The 19,143-nt window shown below is 38.1% G+C and overlaps 3 protein-coding genes across 3 annotated transcripts in view; 1 reads left to right on the forward strand and 2 right to left on the reverse strand.

Annotated features, from left to right (window-relative positions):
- Positions 1-9,343, reverse strand: part of LOC117290241 (paxillin-like) — a 45,643-nt gene extending 36,300 nt beyond the window's left edge. Inside the window, exon 1 of the mRNA XM_033771521.1 lies at positions 9,164-9,343. Coding sequence (XP_033627412.1) covers positions 9,164-9,176 — 13 coding nt within the window. The 5' untranslated portion in view covers positions 9,177-9,343. The remainder of the gene's footprint in view (positions 1-9,163) is intronic.
- Positions 9,344-10,708: 1,365 nt separating this feature from the next.
- LOC117290887 (NIF3-like protein 1) lies at positions 10,709-15,680 on the reverse strand. The gene is made up of 5 exons (XM_033772452.1): positions 14,904-15,680; positions 14,081-14,228; positions 13,614-13,734; positions 13,011-13,149; positions 10,709-12,208 (listed from the first exon to the last, which is right to left on the reverse strand). Exons 1-5 carry the CDS (start codon positions 15,583-15,585, stop codon positions 11,940-11,942), a joined length of 1,359 nt encoding a protein of 452 aa, XP_033628343.1. The 5' UTR covers positions 15,586-15,680; the 3' UTR covers positions 10,709-11,939.
- Positions 15,681-16,071: 391 nt separating this feature from the next.
- On the forward strand, positions 16,072-18,877 carry LOC117290768 (NAD-dependent protein lipoamidase sirtuin-4, mitochondrial-like). The gene is made up of 3 exons (XM_033772315.1): positions 16,072-16,782; positions 17,519-17,719; positions 18,562-18,877. The coding sequence occupies exons 1-3, from the start codon at positions 16,084-16,086 to the stop codon at positions 18,712-18,714; spliced, it is 1,053 nt and encodes a 350-aa protein (XP_033628206.1). The 5' UTR covers positions 16,072-16,083; the 3' UTR covers positions 18,715-18,877.
- The last annotated feature ends 266 nt before the right edge of the window (positions 18,878-19,143 follow it).

The raw sequence follows: 19,143 nt of genomic DNA on the forward strand, positions 1-19,143 counted from the left end.
ATAAAAAAAAAAACACTGTGTAAACTGAACCTCCAAAGTTGAAGACAAAGTTGAGTTTTGTTTGCCCCTGGCAATCCAAGAAAACAAGGGGGTGTGGCTGATAATACATGTAGCAGTAAAAGAGGACTGGCTGACATTACTCAACGGTTTCCCACTCAGCTCATGTGGCCTCTGTGATGACGAATTACTATCATACAGTTTTCCAAGGGAAAAACCAAAACTTTGTCAACTGAACCTCCAAAGTTGAAGACAAAATTGAGTTTTGTTTGTGCCTGGCAATCCAAGTCAACAAAGCTGTGAGCTGCGGTACAAATAGTAGAGATTGACCATGGATGATGCTCTCTCCTCGATGGTCAAAACTAACAATGATGAAGATTAATGAAAGTTCAATTATTTCAGGATATGGATAATCAAAGCAAGATGACGCATCGTCCTTATAGGAAACAAGAAGAAACAAGAAGAGACCTGGACTGAGCCATCGGAGGGGAGATCAGCGCCGACAGAAACGTAGGAGCTTTGGTACAATCTATCAAACACCTTAGGGTGGGGACGGGGCTGGGGATCTCTGAATAGGGGGAGGGGGGAGGTATGATTTGGCCAGGGATAGGGGATTGGGATAGGGAAGTGCGTGTCAAGGGTACTTTTTAGAGTTATTGGTTCACAAGAGGTCTCCAGATGTGTCTACCCTGGAGGTGTTAGTCACGATATGGAAAGAGTGTCTTCTGCCCTGAACATCTTTTAAGGTGATTTTTTTCGGGACAAAGTTTTTATTATTAGGCTACAGTACATGTGTATGTCCAAGCAACAAAGAAAGACCAATGATTTAAAAAAGAAAAGTAAAAGGTATGTTTGCCTTGATGTACATTGTACATGTATGTAAACACGTTCAAAAATAAGTACTTTTGTAGGTTGACACGTACATGATGTGAAACTGTACCTGATGTGACTCTGTACCTGCTCTTGCCGTATTTTTGATGCATCAATCGTTTCTCAGATTAAAATACTTTTACTGATTTCTCATCAATAGGGACATTTCACAGACAATGGGGTGGGGATCTCTGAAAGGGGGACCTGGCCAGGGATAGGGGATTGGGATAGGGAGTTACGTGTCAAGGGTACTTTTTAGAGTTTGGGTATGCACAAGGTCTCCAGATGTGTGTTCCTCGGAGGTGTTAGTCATGATATGGAAACAAGTGTTAAAAGTGCCAAGAGCATCTTTTAAAGCCATTGGACCCTTTCGGTAAACAGTATTGTCCAAGGCCCACACTTCGTGTATCACAACTTCTATATCAAATAACAAACCTGTGAAAATTTGGGCTTAATCGGTCATCGGAGTCGGGAGAAAATAGACCCACCCTTGTATCCGCGCGTTTCGCCGTGTCATGACATGTGTTTACAATAAGTCCGTAATTCTCGTTAACGAGAATTGATATTGTTTTACTGTTTTCTCAAAAAGTAAAGCATTTCATGGAATAATATTTCAAGAGAAGTCTTTCACCATTACCTTCTGTAAACCCTGTAAGTTATTTGCAAATTTGTGAACTTTTTTTTTTCTGTACCGAAAGGGTCCAATGGCTTTAAGGTGAATTTCCGGGACAAAGTTTTTATTCTTTTATTATTTAACTATGTACTGTCAACAATGAAAGGCAAATGATTTGAAAAATGTAAGAGGTACACAACTTACTACACAAGTGATGTACGTAGGCTGACAGGTGTACAGTGTGAAACTCTCAAAAACCTTATCCCTTTACCTACTCTTGCTGGATTTGATACCGCATTTTTGATGAATCAATCGTTTCTCAGATTAAAACACTTATACTGATTTCTAATCAATAGGGACATTTTACAGACAATGGGGCGGGGATGGGGCTGCGGATCTCTGAAAAGGGGGACCTGGCCAGGGATAGGGGATTGGGATAGGGAGTTGCGTGTCAAGGGTACTTTTTAGAGTTTAGGTATGCACAAGGTCTCCTGATGTGTGTTCCTCGGAGGTGTTAGTCATGATATGGAAACAAAGTGTTAAAAGTGCCTGGAGCATCTTTCAAGGTGAATTTCTGGGACAATTTTTGTATATATATATAATTAGGCTTTGTCCTGTCAACAAAGAAAGGCCAATGATTTGAAAAAGGTAAATGGTACACAAGTGTATGTGCATGGATGTACCCTTTGAGGAAATTGTAAACTTCTAACTGAGCATTCCTTCCAAGAAGGGCACCAAGGCAAGGGCACCAGGGGGCATGGGGGCAATCACCTTTCGTTGCAGCCGTGAAGTATCAGGCCTGCCTACGTGGCCTGCATGTAATTCCAGGCCTGTACTTCGCACGTCCCACAGGCAACCCTCTTACATTGTAATACCAATTCTTAATCAATGTAACTTAGCAGTAAACATCACTTGAAGTACATGAACATGATGAATAGCCCCCCCAGGCCCAGGATATTACAATCCAATCATGATACCATCTTGTCAAAACACACGCCTGGAATCTGACATCAGGTAAGATGAGGTCAGAGCGTGACCCCGGAGTCAAAAAGAGTTCCATTGCTGGCACAATACTGCTGCCAAGGTGACCAGGCGTAGGATAATGCAACATGTCAGGGTTTCTGCTGTTCCCGTCCAAAAGTTTGAATCTAAAATGGAAAGTATTGGCCAAGGGGTGCTGATCATAGGATAACTTTGTCATGTGATCATATTTTGCACTATCCAGAGTTGATTCAAAAGGAACTTGAAACAAATTTAGCAAACAAGCAATCAGACATTTGGAACTTTGGGGCATTTTCCCTGGTACTACTAAGGGCACTTCTTTGAGGAAAATAATTTTCACTTTCTGTAGAAAGGAACTTTACAAGGTTTCTACTGACTATACAATTATTTAACAGCGTTCACTTGTATGCAAAAACCCTCCAACTATTATCCTCAGATTAAAGTTCAGGGGCCGATTTCACAAAGCAATAAAATTCATCGCAAGACAAATTTTCAGTATCACCATAGAGATTTGTATTGTGACATCACACTTTACTTAGCAACTACAATTGATTTGAAGTTACGATCAATTTGAGACCTTTGTGAAATCGGCCCCTGAACCTATGTACTTGGTTTGTGTTTGCATTGTAGTGTATGCATGCAGTGTATATATATAGTCCCTTGCACTTGATGAATTATTTTCCTCTGCCATAGTTTTACTTAAAGGCAGTGGACACTATTGGTAATTACTCAAAATAATTATTCGCATAAAACCTTTCTTGGTGACGAGTAATGGGGAGAGGTTGGTGGTATAAAACATTGTGAGAAACCGCTCCCTCTGAAGTGCCATAGTTTTGGAAAAAGAAGTAATTTTCCACGAATTTGATTTCGAGACCTCAAGTTTAGAACTTGAGGTCTCGAAATCAACCATCTAAACGCACACAACTTCGTGTGACAAGGGTGTTTTCTTCTTTCATTATTATCTCGCAACTTTGATGACGGATTGAGCTCAAACTTTCACAGGTTTGTTGTTTTATGCATATGTTGAGATACACCAACTGTGAAGGCTAGTCTTTGACAATTACCAATAGTGTCCACTGCCTTTAAACAAGAATTTTCTTTTTAGTTGGATAATTTAAATGAAACAATTTTTTTATTTTTATATTTTTATGCATTAGTTTAAACAGTAGCATTTCCTTCTTACATGGTATCCCTGATAAAAATGTAAAAAGCAGTGTAGACGTATTACACCAATACGCATATATACACACAAATGGGTAAAACAAAATTGTCTATTCCCAGACAGTTCATCTGCTCCATCTGACACACAAATACTGTATACAGATCTTCCTTATGGAATTTGTTTACTGCAAAATCAATGCCTCAGGCATGTGATCTACTCCCACTAAAAAACCACAGGTATGTTATCATTCATCCACTGGTAGTGCAATGGAATGCTGGGGGAAAAAACCACAAGGAAAATTGGGCTTCACTTTCTCTATGGTTGTACACAAATGACATCAGCAGTTGTCACAACAATAATTTTCCAATACTGCCCCCAAAGTATTAGGCCTGTGTGCAAGCTTGCCTGTGTGCCATTTTGGTATCATGAATCACACTTCTTATGGCCCATGTTTTAAGCATTGCCAATAAAATTGGGTTCTGTACGATATGATCATTGTGAGCACAACTTTGATATTTCCAAAAGAGTCACTTCTAATAACTGGCTTTAAATGAAAGGTACACGTTTGGTAATTACTCAAAACAAATATTAACTTAAAAACTGACTTGGTAACGAGCATTGGAGAGCTCTAGTTGTGGGAAACGACTCCCTCTGAAGTAGTGTAGTATTTGAGAAAGAGGTAATTTCTCACTAAAATAACAACAGACTTCTAGCTAGAAATCTTTTATTCCTATCTGAAAGCACACAAATTCGTCCAACAAGGGTGTTTTTGCTTTCATCATTTTGATGACCGATTGAGCCCAAATTTTTACAGGCTTGTTATTTTATGCATATGATGGATACACCAAGTGATAAGACTGGTCTTTGACAATTACCAATAGTGTACCTTCCCTTAAAATGATTTAACCCCGACCACCAAAAACATGTCAAATTGGTCTTTTATAAAAAGTTATACATGTAACTTAAAAACTACAACCCAAAGGACCCCAATGGAAATAAGTCTAAGTTATTGGCTTTTTTGGGCTATCCTTGGATAATTTTCTGCAGTATTTCTATCTTGTTTTTTTGTCTTTTCTCCTGTTGTTAAGTACATGTTTGTATTTTGAGTATGTTCTTGCTGTATTTTTATCCGAATAAATTCAATCAACCAATCATGTACCACTCTCATTCGGTTGTTTAGAGCGATTGTTGAGCTTTCGTTTGGTCACTGTGATGTTCAACGGGGTGATATTGAACAATTTTGAGAAAAGCATGGTTGAACCATGTTGAACATTCCTTTTTTTTTCTTTTCTTTTTTAATTAGTCTGTGCACCGAAGAGTTTTACATGGTTTTAACCGTTCACTTGTCTGCAAAACCAGCAGTTGTCACAACAAAATTTCCAAACTGCCACCAATATCAAAAAGCTCTACCAATCCTTTGGTAATCAGTCTCCCTTATCACAGTGTAGAGATTGAATCTCCTGAAGTATTCGGCCCTTTGTGTCCAATAATGCAACCCCACTTGACACAATGCGAGCTATGGAAACTAAGCCAGGTTTAGGTCATGTTTACCTCCTGTCTGAAGAGCTGGCATTCCTTTGTAAATTTGTAATTGTCAAAGTGGGACAAATAAGGCAGTCTGTAGTGACAGGGTGGGGGGAATTGATGGACTCAAGCAAACCATGTGCAGTAGTACACCCACCACATAAAGCTTAAAATAGTGTACAGAAAAAAATACAGATTCTGGCATTTTGACATGAATGAAATGCATGCGTAAAAACAGACAGCAACACAAATTTGAAGCAAAAGCTTGCATAATGTACCTGCAGGCAGTCAAAAATAATCCATGTAACCCAAATCTTGTAGTACTTGATTATTAATAATAATAAGACTTGTAATGCGCACATTTCCACCCTGCTGGGTGCTCAAGGCGCAGTAATTGAACTCCTGTTATAAAGGCATGTTTGTTGCTCTTTTTGTTATATAACTTTGTTAGAAATGACCTCCTCTATGTAGTTTTTACAGAATTTTTATCAACAAATTTGATTGGAAGGATTTTCTCGCGCATCGGAAAGCACAGACTTTTTCTTGCAACTACAATGACTAATTGAGCCCAAAATGTCAACTTGTTATTGTTAATGCTGCGTAACACCATGGTGAAGATACACTGGTCTTTTTGACAAATTACCAAAAGTAGACACTGCCTTAACAAGGGAGTACCCCAAACTAGAAGGGTGTGGCAGGGACATATTCAGACCTCATCTTTACCATATTGTCCTTCATTGATCATCCCATGGTATTCCCACTGTTGTCTGCCCTCCACAGATCCACTGACAGATTGTCCATTAAACTGAATACCAGTAGTTAATCACCCAACATCCCTTATCTTGATAAAACCATAAAACCTTCAACAAGCAATAGACCAAGCAGCCCTAATGGTCCCAAGTTGCTAATGCACAGGGGTGTAGCCTACAAGTACTGCTGCTGATAGTGATGTGCAGTGTTATATTTCTATCTAACCATTAGATAGAATTGGACAAAATGTGTAGTCTACTCATTGTTTTCACTCACTTCAGCTCATGCGCTCCAAAGTTTCAGAAATTCAACCTGTTTTAGTTTTCCCACAAATTATTAATTGAGAAAATGATTTCAAAACAAACATGCACATTCTTCATTCACCGAGCAAATATCAGCATCTGATCATCATGCTGATACTGCTGGGCAGTGATGGCATGCATTCATGGCAATAGTTTCCCTAAGGCGTAGTGGTCAGCTGGCCAAATGACAAATAAAAAACATTTGAGGACTTAGTGTTTCTTGTTCTGCTGTTGGTCAAGATAATTGTTTCTCAATATTGATGTACACAATCCACATGCATGGATGCATGAACAGATCATTCATAAGACAAAGTCCTGTTAAAAAGGCCCAATTTGGAAAACGTAAGAAAGCTTCCAGATTACTCAAACAAAAAGCTAAGCATGAACAAGTAAGTCCTCACTAAATTTGAGATAATCCTGAGAATGCCTGATGAGTTCATGGCATTGGCACAAGTTGCACAACCCTGTAAGGTTTTAAATGGCCATTAGATACAGAGTCACAAGCTTGAGTTACAGTTTTGTATTTAATTTTAAAGGGGTTTTAAAACTAATAACAAAACGGAAAAATATTCAACGGCGCCAGTCACGTGCACTTGAAGGAGGTGCCACGCCCCTTTTGAGGAAGCTTAATTCCAAAGGACTTGGAGTTGGCAACTTGTTTTTGCATGTGTTCGTTTTAGGCCTATACAAATAGATAAGTATTTAGAATGAGTTTCAGCCAAAGCTGAGAGGTGACCCATTCCCCCATTGGTTGAGTTGACATGGAATTTGAAGCGCTTCTAGTCAAGAAGTGATTTTCACTAGTCGCCCAGGTCTAGTGTATACTGATAAAAGCCACCACATTTCCATTTTGAATAACAGAATAGGGACCCCTCAAATGAGTATTCTATAGTTACATGTACTGTAATCTAAACTTTATTTGCCTACCCAAAACAATGACTGTTTATCAATTGCAAACTGGAATAGTTGCAATACTCTGTCAATCAAACATACAATTCCATGCAAAGAAACTTTTGTGCGGTGAAGTTATAGGATGTGTGTCATACTGCCTTGACCAGGCATAGTGTACCATGTCAAACATTTTTGATAATAAATCCCAAAAATAGTTAATCGCCTGACATTTGGAGGCTAGCTGACTATTTCTCGAAGGCTAAAGAATAATAAATCAACTGATAATATACCTGGGGTGATCCCATTTAAATATATGTCAACTTATTAAAAAAAAAGTTTTTAATAATTCCTCTCTGGAAAGTGGAAACACCCACAAAAATAAGCCTGGCTCATGATGTGACAACACCGAGGAACGAAAATGCTTGTGTTACTACAACAGTACGTGCCTGTATGGTAGAAATGAAACACATTCTACATTCCTTGTATCATCTTGGTGAAACATCATGAGCAAGGCCTGATGTTGTCGGCTGGTATTTTAATTACAAACTTTTACAAGGCATACTACGACACACACCCTTTAAATCTAATGCTACAATGTAGTTTCGCTGGCAATGCAACAACCTCGTAGATTTTCGTTACCTTGTTGTCTGCTTTTGCGAAGTAATGAATACTTGCAACTTCCATCTGTATTAGTTCAGATAAAATGCAATGCCATTCAAAACAGGAAGGTATTTTTTGTTATGTCTTCATTCTATGTGAACGATTTTGGTTGGCAGTGACATGCCAGGCTTCAACTTAAACCCTGGAAATCTTAATGACTTTGATGAAATCTCAAATAATTTGACACAATTCCACGTAATTAAATGCATACATTGATCTTCCATGATACTAAAACTTCTCTCTACATGTAAAAGAAGACTTGAGTTTTAGTTTACTTAGTGTTATGGTTGAGAAGGTTTTCCAAATCAGATTGCAACTTTTTTTCCCACAAAAAACAACCAAGGCTTCATTTGTTTTCATCTGTTTATCTGAACTTTAATATTGCTTCTTTTTAGTGTCAATGTCATAATTCAGCATTTTTTGGAGTGCAACAATGTGATTTTTTAGCAATCAACCAAATAAACTAATTAATAACTTATAGAATAGAAACACTTTTGTCAACAACAAATAAGTGCAAAGGTAGCCATCAGTTTTGGCATTTTTTTCTGCGACTGTTGATTTAGTCACTGCTTTTAGTATCATTGTAATGATTGTACTGGATGGGATATCGGCAATTTACAAAAATGATTTTAAGTCACACGGAAGAGGTGGGGTTGTATTGTAATCCAATCAATAAATCATGAAGGATTTCCTCAATCTACATAAAAGTACATGTCTATTGTTCACACCATATCACTTTACAACAAGCATGACAAAGTAAACCATGAATGATGGATAGTAAACACAGTTCAGTTGTTAGGTCCTGTCGAGGAACTCAACTTGTTAAGCATGGTTCATATACTTCCTGCGAATGTGAATGCAATGCGAATTTGACGTCACAACTCTGTTTTTGCAGCGAATATTTGCAAAAGAGTTGAGGACACCTCAACTGCTGCGAATTATTTATCGCGAATTTGTGACATCAGCATTCGTATCGCACTCACATTGAAATACTAACCGGGCTTGCGTTATACTTTATGTGTGGACTACCAAACAATACAAACCAACACTTTCTTTAGTAGTTGTTTTTGTTATAAAGCTCAATATTAAATAAAGCTTCACAACTCTAACTCGTTTAATTTTATATTTTAATTAACATGTTGTTGTTTTTTCAAAGAGAGGGTTTCATTTTCAAGAAATCAGTGCTATAGTACTATAATATTATAATCCTTAGCACATAACCAAAACCTGATCAAACACAACTTCCCCCACATGTGGGCGTTAGGCTTTACTTTTGTAGCGTTGGACCATTATTTTTCGTGGTGGGCAAGGACCGGTGCAAGACAACGTTAAAAAAAACCGGCCTTCGTCTGCAAGTGTTAAAAAGAAGGACGGGGACGGGTTCAGACTTACCCAAGTCATCCATCTTCAATCTCTGTTTCGTCTCTTCTTTTGTAGCTAATACCACGTGTGTCCGTCACACTTATTTCACTTTGCGGCTCAAGTAATAATTGATTCATAAAACGAAATTCTTGTGAGGTTTCGTGTTTTAGTCACGCACTCAAATTACATTGGGGTCAAAACCGCACAACATTTTTGAGTCTGGTCCCCCGTATACCACATAATCTATTGAACAATAAGTGTAGAATTTTAGATGGGTACCAGTCTAAGTCATTTTAAAGAAACAGGTGGGTCACGTGATCTGGACCAAATAATAAAGTATGTTTCCGGGTATAAGTTTTTGCATATTTTTTGTTTTCATTTTGGGGGTTTTCAACTTGAATAATAATAAGCAAAACTATAACCAAACAAATTAAACTTATTCCTCTTCCAAGACTGGGGTTCCCAGATTAGTGGTATCCAACGGACTTGAAATTACCATGGAGGTAGAAATTACTGTCATACTGAATTAAAGGATTTGACTTCTCCCCCCCAAAAAAAATAAAGTAGTTTTAATAAATGGAGTAAACGAGTTTTTATTTTGTATTTCCGACGGTCGGGGTTCGTGTGTGGGCATGGCACTTTGCACTGTATTAGTCTCTGGTGTATACTTTCATCGGTCACACTTTAGTTGACAGTGTCGCTTTGCATTTTTCCCCGAGGTGGCGCCCTCTGCTTTTTCTGTGATTTCAACCTTTTGTTTTTGTCCGGGAAGATCATTGAGACACCTTTTGTGGCAGGCACATGTGTAAATACATTATGCAGTTTGCCACACAAAAATTCAGAAATACAAACTCATTTTGTCTAAATTGGTTCAAATAAACCAATGGGTGTTTTCTTCTTTTATCTGTGTCATTGATGCATCAATTCAACAAATCTAGAGTAGTTGGCAGAGAAAAGCACTATATAATTTTATGCGTAAACATTTATTTGCCAATTATTATGGTGACCAGATAACAATTAAATCACTAATGGATCCCCTTTGATAAACAACTTTTACTTTATTTTAAACTTAATAATGGGCTAGAAACTGAGAATTTTAACTTTGAATTATAGACACTGGACACTAGTGGTAATTGTCAAAGACCAATCTTCTCACTTGCTGTATCTCAATTTTTGCACAAAATAACAAACCTGTGAAAACTAAAACTCAATTGGTCGAAGTTGCAAGATAATAATGGAAGAATGCCCTTGTCACACAAAGCTGTGTGATTTCAGCAGAAGCTTGATTTCGGGACCTCAAAATCTAATTCTGAGGTCTCAAAATCAAATTCGTTTTATACTATCAACCTCTCCATTGCTTGTTTACCAAGTCAGTTTTTATACTAATAATTATTTTGAGTATAGTATCCACTCTACCTTTGATTGCCTTCTTCCACAATGTCAAACAATTACAAACATTATCATAAGTGTGACCATCCTTGACAATAAATGGGTATTATGGTAGAGTCTTACATCATCAACACAAAGTGACTAGCTGATAAGCTCTGCCATGAAAAACATAATAAAATAACAAAATTGTTTTGTTTAAGGCTGTCATGATAACATTTATTCTGTTTAAAAATGGTTAAAGTCTACAAAAGATGTTTTTATAAGAGCACAAAGTTGAAATACAAAAGTGTTAGACTCACATGATTCACTACTTTGTGCCCAACATTTAAAAGAGTTGTTCTTGACTATTTGAAGTTGTGGCATTTTTTTCTCTCAAACGTCCCCTGGTGTGTGTCCCCCGTACGGTAAATTAAGGAAGTTGATACTGAAAAGAGTTTCCAGATCAAATTTCTAAACAATTTGCCGAATGGAGGGACAGAATCTCCTGCCACACCCTCCATCAGCAATGCACAAATATATACTGTGACAACTGTACCAGATATTGAAGAAAACAAACTACAAAAAGCCAAAACAAATCGCAGCAACGAGGACTTGCACCCATACTAAATAATATTCAGCATTTTTAAGTGTCATAAATAAGACACACCACTCCTCCATCAACTTCACTGGCTCCCAGTCCATCAGCGTATTGTTTTCAAGATCCTCACCATTGTATACAAATGTTCTCACAATACCGCTCCTTCATATCTCACCAGCCTCATCAAGATTTACCAACCTGGAAGACCTGGCCTTCGCTCTGGTTCAGACAGTACACTCTTGGCAGTTCCAAAGGTGCATTCCGCTGCTGGGGACCGTGCTTTTTACGCACATGCTCCGCTCCTTTGGAACCGTCTCCCTCATTGAATATGCTCCGCGGAGTCACTTGCAGTTTTCGAGAAACATCTTAAAACTTTCCCGTTCAATGATTGATTGCTTTGCTTTTTTTTCCATTATCAGTGCCATTATTGATGTGCTTATTGTATAGTTTCTTGTAAAGCGCTGTGGTACCTCGTGTGTAAGAGCGCTATATACATGTCTCTTAATATTATTATTTCTGTAGACAATATGTGCCTGTTATACGATGTACTTTGTTCTTTTAAAGAAGCTTCATAATTTTTTTTACAATAATGTCAAATTAAAAATTAAATTTTGTGAAAATAAATGCTTTTCAGATGGATTCCCCTTTCCTCCACATCAAAAGTTTATGAAATCTTCCATAGGCAGATTCTCCCATGTTAAAATCATAAACATTGTTTCCTTGTGCTGTGTACACTTTATGCAAAAAGTCAAAGTTCAGCGGATAGATGGAGAAAAAAGAGAAACAGAGGAGGAAATAACTCCCAAAATTTTCTTTTCAATACTTGAGACAAGATGTGTTTTAAACAACATTCAAAGGATCCGCATCAATCTGTGAAACAACAATGTTCAGTCTTCCCTCAAATATTACGTCCAGCTTTGATTTCAGTACGGGTAGGTATCCCCGCTCTGTGTTGCTATGGTTACACACGATGACACTCGTTCCCCTAGCGACAGCAGCCAAGATGTCATGATGTGACATCTCTCCTGTCAGGTACACATCAGCTTGGACTCCAGAGAGGACGCTTGCCCCTGAACCAGCGCAAATGGCTACACTCTGCACTTCAGATTCTGTGTCATAAGAAAACAATGAGATATGTTCAGCAAGTTCAGAATACATTTATAAGACATTTAGCCTTTGAGAAAGACTCTGCTATGGTTGAAACTTCAGGCCATAAACTAGTTTTTACATCTATTAAAGGACAATTTTTTCTTGCTATGTTCACCATTATATCTCCATGATGATGATACCCATGCCTACATCTTTACAGACTGTGAAGAGTGTACACGTAACCCCGTTTTAGCCCCAGAAGAAAGTGGAATGTGCCCCTGGTGATAGTTGACTTGGATCAACAGCCCAAGTGTACCCATCACTTTGAAGTGGCACTCCAGCCTTGTGATGGTAGGCGTGACATCCTTTTAGACCTGGTCCCCCAAAAAGCTTGGTTTGTCTGGTACAGAATTCTCCTGGTTGTGTCCTTAAGTTGATTCCGGCATCGAAGCATATCGCTTACATGAGGCCTGTGGTTTCTGGCTCTGGGGTCACACAAGAGATATAAGTCCCGACTTCTTAATCCTTTCTCCTAAGGTAAGATTTGAACTTCTCATCATCCTTCATCCTTGGACGGTATAGTAGAAGCAGCTTTGATGAAGTGGTGCCAGGTTGCTTTATCCCTCATGAGTTGTTGGGTCTCGTTTGTGTTGAGATTTGTGTCTCTGGTGATGGTGTCTGGGTAGCTCATTTTCCTCGGTTTGGATGTGGGTTTGGAATATCGAGTAAAGACCCATTTAGCAACAGGCTTGAACTACAAGGGTTCCTAAAAGGATGTCAAGCCTTGGGTGATATCTCATAAAATAAAATCAAAAGTCTCACCTTTTGACTTGTTGCTTCCTAGAGCCAGCTGAACATACTGCAGCTTCAGATGAGTCTTGACAAGCTCTACCATCTTCACTATGGACGTTGGATTGTCCAATTTGCAGATTCTACCACTACCGGTGCCTGGTATTTGTAGCTGGAATGAAACAAATTAGAACAGGATTTGTGAAGGAACCAATAGGGACAATTTCTGAAAGAAAGTACCAATATTGGGCTCATCCAAGGCTAAGCGGTTAAGAGCACTGGACTCAGGCTCTGGTGTTGCTAATCAGCAGAGTGTTTATCAGCAGAGTTCGAGTCCCGGTCATGGCACTTGGATGTCAAAAATGCGGGATATAATACTTTAATAGCTTTGTCTTTTGGATGGGACATAAAGACATAATATGTCCTGTGTACATAAAAATCCCCCCACCCCATCATGAGTAGTGGCTATCCTCCAGTGTGTCTGGTTCATTGCAAGTACCCTTGTTTCTGCCACTATTGATAAGCAGGGATTTTTAAAGCATTTTTTTCTGCATTAGCAGCTCTATGAAATTTGGCCCAGGTCATAAGTCAGTTGAAAGTGATCACATCGTTATGTCATACAGACTAAATACAAACCTTTTCAAATTTTGTAATCGTAATAGATTTCTTTATCACTGGGTAATCCTCCACAGCTTCCATGAATGAAGCCAAACCTTTCTCGCTGCAGTTTACTGTGCAGTGAAACATCAACATAGTTCTAGAAAAATAATGGGAAAAAAGACAGTATTTGAATGCTGGTAGAACACTTGTATTGTATTTCAAATTTATTTATCAAGTAATAAACCACAACCTTGGGAATCTGACGGGTAGATTTTTACAAAAATTGGGGTTGAATGAAGACAAATTTATTAGAGTGGGACATGAACCTTGAGCCTCCAGATTAATACGTACACCTGTGCTCTACCAACTGAGCTATCTAGCCCCAATGTTGGCATTTTCCCCGGAAATCATGTCAATTTATCTTTTTTTTACCCGAAAATGACATCAATGCATTATAAGTTCCATTCCAAACTCTATTTATTTGTTTCAATCATTGCCTTTACCCTATCTCAATTTTGTCTTTCTTCACTCCGGATGCAATGAGATCTGGTGGAAGGTAAAATGGAGCCGATCTTTTCTCTTGATATTCAAGCTTGTGGGTTGATCCACCAGAAGAGGTTGAATGCTTTAGAGGGTCAACTTTGCCAGGACCTATTCACAAATGGTATAAAAGGTGCATTTATAAAAAATAAAAAAAAATAAAAAATTGAATACGTAACAAATACTCAAAGTTTTACAGTATTTTGTTTGTTTTACTTTTACTGAGGTGTTTAAATCTATTTGACTGTTTTCAATAGTTTATTAAACAATGCACACAGTTGGAGCATGGACTTGAAGAAATGCAGACTGCCACAAAGCATCATGCTCTAGTAGTTTTGGGTGCAACTTTTTAACTGATACAAGTCGTAGTTGCGATAATCATAAACCTCGCAACTAGTTTAACTTGAGCCAGTTTGAAACTTTTGTGAGTCTCTACTCTGCGCTTCACATACATAGATATTCGATAAAGATACCAAATCCGACCGCCAAAGTTTTAACTTTATAAACTTTGTCATGAACAAAAGCGTAATCATACCTGCTAGCTATAGTTGTGATAATTGCAACCCTCAATACTGTCGAGAGGATGGAGATTTACGATTACCAAAACTAAATCATCTGTGTTAATAAATTAAATACTATTTTCAGATTACATTTCATTGAAACTCGTATTTATTACACATTTCTTGTGCACCACCACAATGTGATTACATTTTACCTAGTTGCGATAACGTAACCCTCCTGCCGGCGGCGAAGCAGGAGGGTTACGTTATCGCAACTATATTTTACCCAGACCCTCAGCTAGCCAATCATTTACACCCCCACGAACAGCATCATAACTTGTGTGTGGTGAAAAGATGGCGATTCTCTTCTCAATTGCCTTGACGATTATTCTTTCCTTTGTGCTGGCCATCGTTAATCTTTTCAAGCCGCTGAATATTGGAGGATGATACGACAAGATGAAATCAGCTCTCGCCTGGATTGCCTCAGATAACACTTCTTCGGTCAGATCGTTGGTCAGGAACACAGTTTGGACTTGATGGGGTGGTGTGGGCTCGACAAGCAGCCCAACATTGTCCCAGCCTTCGGCAAGTGAAGTCGGTGCAAACTTCTCAAGCCCTCCGAGCACGTCTGACAAATTCATTGTTTTCGATAAAACACAACAAGTCCTGAGATATTGTGCGCTTGTCCTGTTCCAAAATGGGTTCTTGGGTTTAAGTACGTTTGAAGATGTAGCTGACCAATGTGTTGATAATCCGAAATTACCAACCAAACCTCTTTGAACTGTAGCACTTGCACACTGACTTGCACAAGAAGAATTTGAAGACACAGCACTACGACGCGTAGCAGACGACAAGAGTTGAGAAGCACAACTGTAAAAACGAACGTCTTTGTTATTGTTGCAACACGTATGAAATAGGGTTCGGAAAATCGATGGAAAAGCTGAAGTTGCTCGCGTATAGCTATACATGAGGAAGGCCTTAGAAAGTTGTGGAATAACTGGAATCTAGTCACACAAAAAGATAAAAAACACTGAACACAGTACAACTTCCAACTATTTCTCCATGCTTGGTGGTACAGAGGCTATACAGATTTGGCTGATTATAATAATGTATGAGCAGTTCGTTGATTGGTCAATCGTAGACTGATAAGTAATTTACAGCCAACCAAATTGATTGTTACAAATAACACAAGCTCTTTCTGTAACTATATTTTGTAGGCAATATTTATTAAATATTTTTAAATATATTCTTTTAATAAGTGACAAAACCATTTTATTTTGGTCTTTACATCTGTTTTTTAATATTTATTATGAGCTAATATTAGTAACAAATAATTATATTATTGACATTGTAATTTGTAGACTTATAAAAGCCTATTTAAATACCCTCGTTATGTAAGACGTAAACATTGCAGACGAATGTGAAAATAATTATTGTGCAATTAAATATGCACTTCAAAACCCAAAATGGCTCTTTCACACTCACTTTTCTACAAATTGAGATTTTTAGTTTCATCAAAGTGTTCATATATAGGACAAATAACAGTTCATATTGAGCCTAAACGATTTGCTAGCAACAAATTCACAACCAAAACTGCTGAACACTTTTCAACTCAGTTGAAAACTGCCGAAAACACTGATGTCAGTGTCAGAGATAGAGCAATTATGTTTGTCCCAGAGAGTCAACCAGTGGATCAAAATGTGGTTGAAAAACTCCAGGATTTTGTTTCCGCCTCTAAGAAATTATTTGTGCTGACAGGAGCGGGTTTATCCACAGAATCTGGTATTCCTGATTATCGTTCGGAGGGCGTAGGAATGTATGCAAGGAGTAAATCTAGGCCCATTCAGTATTCCGACTTCATAAATTTTGCAGACAGAAGAAAGCGGTACTGGGCAAGGAACTTTGTGGGCTGGCCGAAGTTTCGCTCGACTCGCCCGAACGCTTCTCACAGAACTCTTGCAGAATGGGAGAAGGCCGGTAAAGTCCATTGGCTTGTGACGCAGAATGTCGACGCCCTTCACAGCAAAGCATACAGCGAGAGAGTTACCGAATTACACGGTCTCTCAGCGCACATCGTATGCTTATCTTGTGGTGGACAAACTACAAGGGATGAGTTGCAAGAACGCATGATAGAAATGAACCCTGGTTTTTCAATAGAATCAGAGGTAAAAACAATGCAGCAATCATAGTTGCGATAATCTATACACTCCTCCCGATTATCACGACTATAGTAATTATTACCCTCCTGCCAGGCAGTCCCTGAACTCTCGTCAGGGTTGTTGGGGAGGGGCTTTTATTGGATAACTTTCCGTATGGCGCCACCACCTTTTCACTCATTTTTACGAAAAGGGATATCTCATTGAGGTAAATTAGATACTATATTATTTCATATCGAATGAAAAAGTGGTGGCGCCATACGGAAACTTTTCCCTTTTATTCAATTAGTGCTAGTTTAGAATTAGTTACAATACAATACAACCCTCGCTGGAGCAGTACAATTAGTGTAACAAATATAGAATCTGATAATTGATTAATTGATCTTAGTTGCAAGTATAAAGAAAAAAAAACATTTTTCTGTGCCCAAGTGGGTTGAAAAATGTTGCCCTTGCTTGGACGCCCAGGTTGGACTCCTCCGTTGCAGTGCAACAGGAACACTGATGTCCTACCAGGGCTAGGTTATCATTACTCCTAGAACTAAGAGGTTTGTTCCGCTATCTTATCCCGTACGGGGGACGATAGCGGAACGAACCTCGTAGTTCTAGTGAGTAGGTTATTATTGGCATTAGACCATATTAGCATTCTCTGTAAGCTAAAGGGTAAGGGTAATGATTGTCTGATTAATAATCCTGTTCCCTTTCTAGTGATCTAAATACAGCACGTTCCTTTTTTCCGATTTCTAAGGCTATAGCACCGGACGGAGATGTCATCCTATCAGATGAAGTCGTGAAAGGATTCAACGTCCCATCCTGCAAAGACTGTCGAGGAGTCCTAAAACCAAAACTAGTCTTCTTTGGTGACAATGTGCCCAGAGTTACCGTTGAGTTTGTCCATAGCCGGCTGAGAGAAGCTGACGCTTTCCTGGTTGCTGGCTCATCTCTTGAGGTCAGTATTAAATGGAAATCTAACCTTTTCTTTTCCTTTCTTTCTTTCTACATAGAGCAGCCTTCATGATTGAAGATAGTCGCACTTCCAGCCAGACACACCAGGGGGAACCCCTTCTCTTTCTGATAAGTGTGTTCTGGGGTCTTAACACGCGTTGATAGTTTTTATAACAATGCATGGTACCTACAGCTTTATGTTCCATCTGAAGGACGAAGAGGCTAGGACATTGAGTTCAGACTTTTAGGCCTATTTGTCAACAGCAGTTATTAAAGGCACATAACAGGACACCTTTGGTAATGTCAAAGACAAGTATTCTCACTTGGTGTATCCCAACATGTGCATAAAACAACAAATCTGTGAAAAGGTGGGCTCAATTGGTCATCGAAGTTGTGAGAAAATAATGAAAGAAAAAAATGTCCTTGTTGCACAAGTTTGAAAGGCTTCAGGTCAGAAGTCTTTTTCAGCTTCCAAATCTTTTTAGTGAAAAATAACCTCTTTCTCAAAAACTAAGTTACTTCAGCGGGAGTCAATTCACAATGTTTTATCACTATAATACATGTTGCTCTCCATTGCTCGTGACCCAGTTTTTCTGCTAATACTATTTTGAGTATTTACCAAATGTGTCCAGTGCTTTTAGGTTTAATGTGTGTTAACATTCAAAAACATTTAGACTTAATACTTTCTTTTTGTGAAGGTATTGAAACAAAATGGATGTCCCCCCAAAAACATATTTAAAAGAAACAATTGCCAATGGGCATAATGTTTCAGTACCTACACTTTCGCAATGAGCGTTTGGGAGTAAGGGATTTTATCTGAGCCTGTTTTCTTCTTTATTTTTTCAGGTGTACTCTGGTTATCGCTTTGCATTGGCAGCCAAGGAGCAGAAGAAACCTATTGCAATAGTAAACATCGGACCCACCAGAGCTGATAAACTAGCTACATTGAAGATCAATGCAAGACTAGGTAGCATCCTGCCATACATCCAGATTACTTGAGACACTCAAGCACCGCAAAACATCACAAGCATACTACAATGTAACGCCAGTCCAGTTATACACTGTACAGTCGACTCTCATTATAACAAGATCGCTGGGACTGACCAAATTACCTCTTTATAACATTGACTTTGTTAGTAAGAGGACAGCAAAATAAAGAAACTTTATTTATAACAAAATCGCTGGGACTGACCAAATTACCTCTTTATATTACAGTGACTTTGTTGTAAGAGGACAGCAAAACAAAGAAACACAAAACAGAATAATAATAATAATAATAATAATAATAATAATAATTATAATAATAATAATAATAATAATAATAATAATAATAATAATAATAATAATAATAATAATAATAATAATAATAATAATAATAATAATAATAATAATAATAATAATAATAATAATAATAATAATAATAATAAT

The sequence above is a fragment of the Asterias rubens genome, chromosome 5 (genome assembly GCF_902459465.1).
Source record: "Asterias rubens chromosome 5, eAstRub1.3, whole genome shotgun sequence".
Classification (NCBI taxonomy): Eukaryota; Metazoa; Echinodermata; class Asteroidea; order Forcipulatida; family Asteriidae; genus Asterias; species Asterias rubens.

What these genes read in the sequence shown, in the direction of transcription:
- LOC117290887 (XM_033772452.1), bottom strand. Translation starts at nt 15,585, where the DNA reads ATGTATAGCTATACGCGAGCAACTTCAGCTTTTCCATCGATTTTCCGA. An exon ending in CGATTACAAAATTTGAAAAG is followed by an intron (nt 13,150 to 13,613) that starts GTTTGTATTTAG and finishes GTTTCATTCCAG; the next exon opens with CTACAAATACCAGGCACCGG. An exon ending in AGGAAGCAACAAGTCAAAAG is followed by an intron (nt 12,209 to 13,010) that starts GTGAGACTTTTG and finishes CTTATGACACAG; the next exon opens with AATCTGAAGTGCAGAGTGTA.
- LOC117290768 (XM_033772315.1), top strand. Translation starts at nt 16,084, where the DNA reads ATGGCTCTTTCACACTCACTTTTCTACAAATTGAGATTTTTAGTTTCA. An exon ending in GTTTTTCAATAGAATCAGAG is followed by an intron (nt 16,783 to 17,518) that starts GTAAAAACAATG and finishes CCGATTTCTAAG; the next exon opens with GCTATAGCACCGGACGGAGA. An exon ending in TTGCTGGCTCATCTCTTGAG is followed by an intron (nt 17,720 to 18,561) that starts GTCAGTATTAAA and finishes TTATTTTTTCAG; the next exon opens with GTGTACTCTGGTTATCGCTT.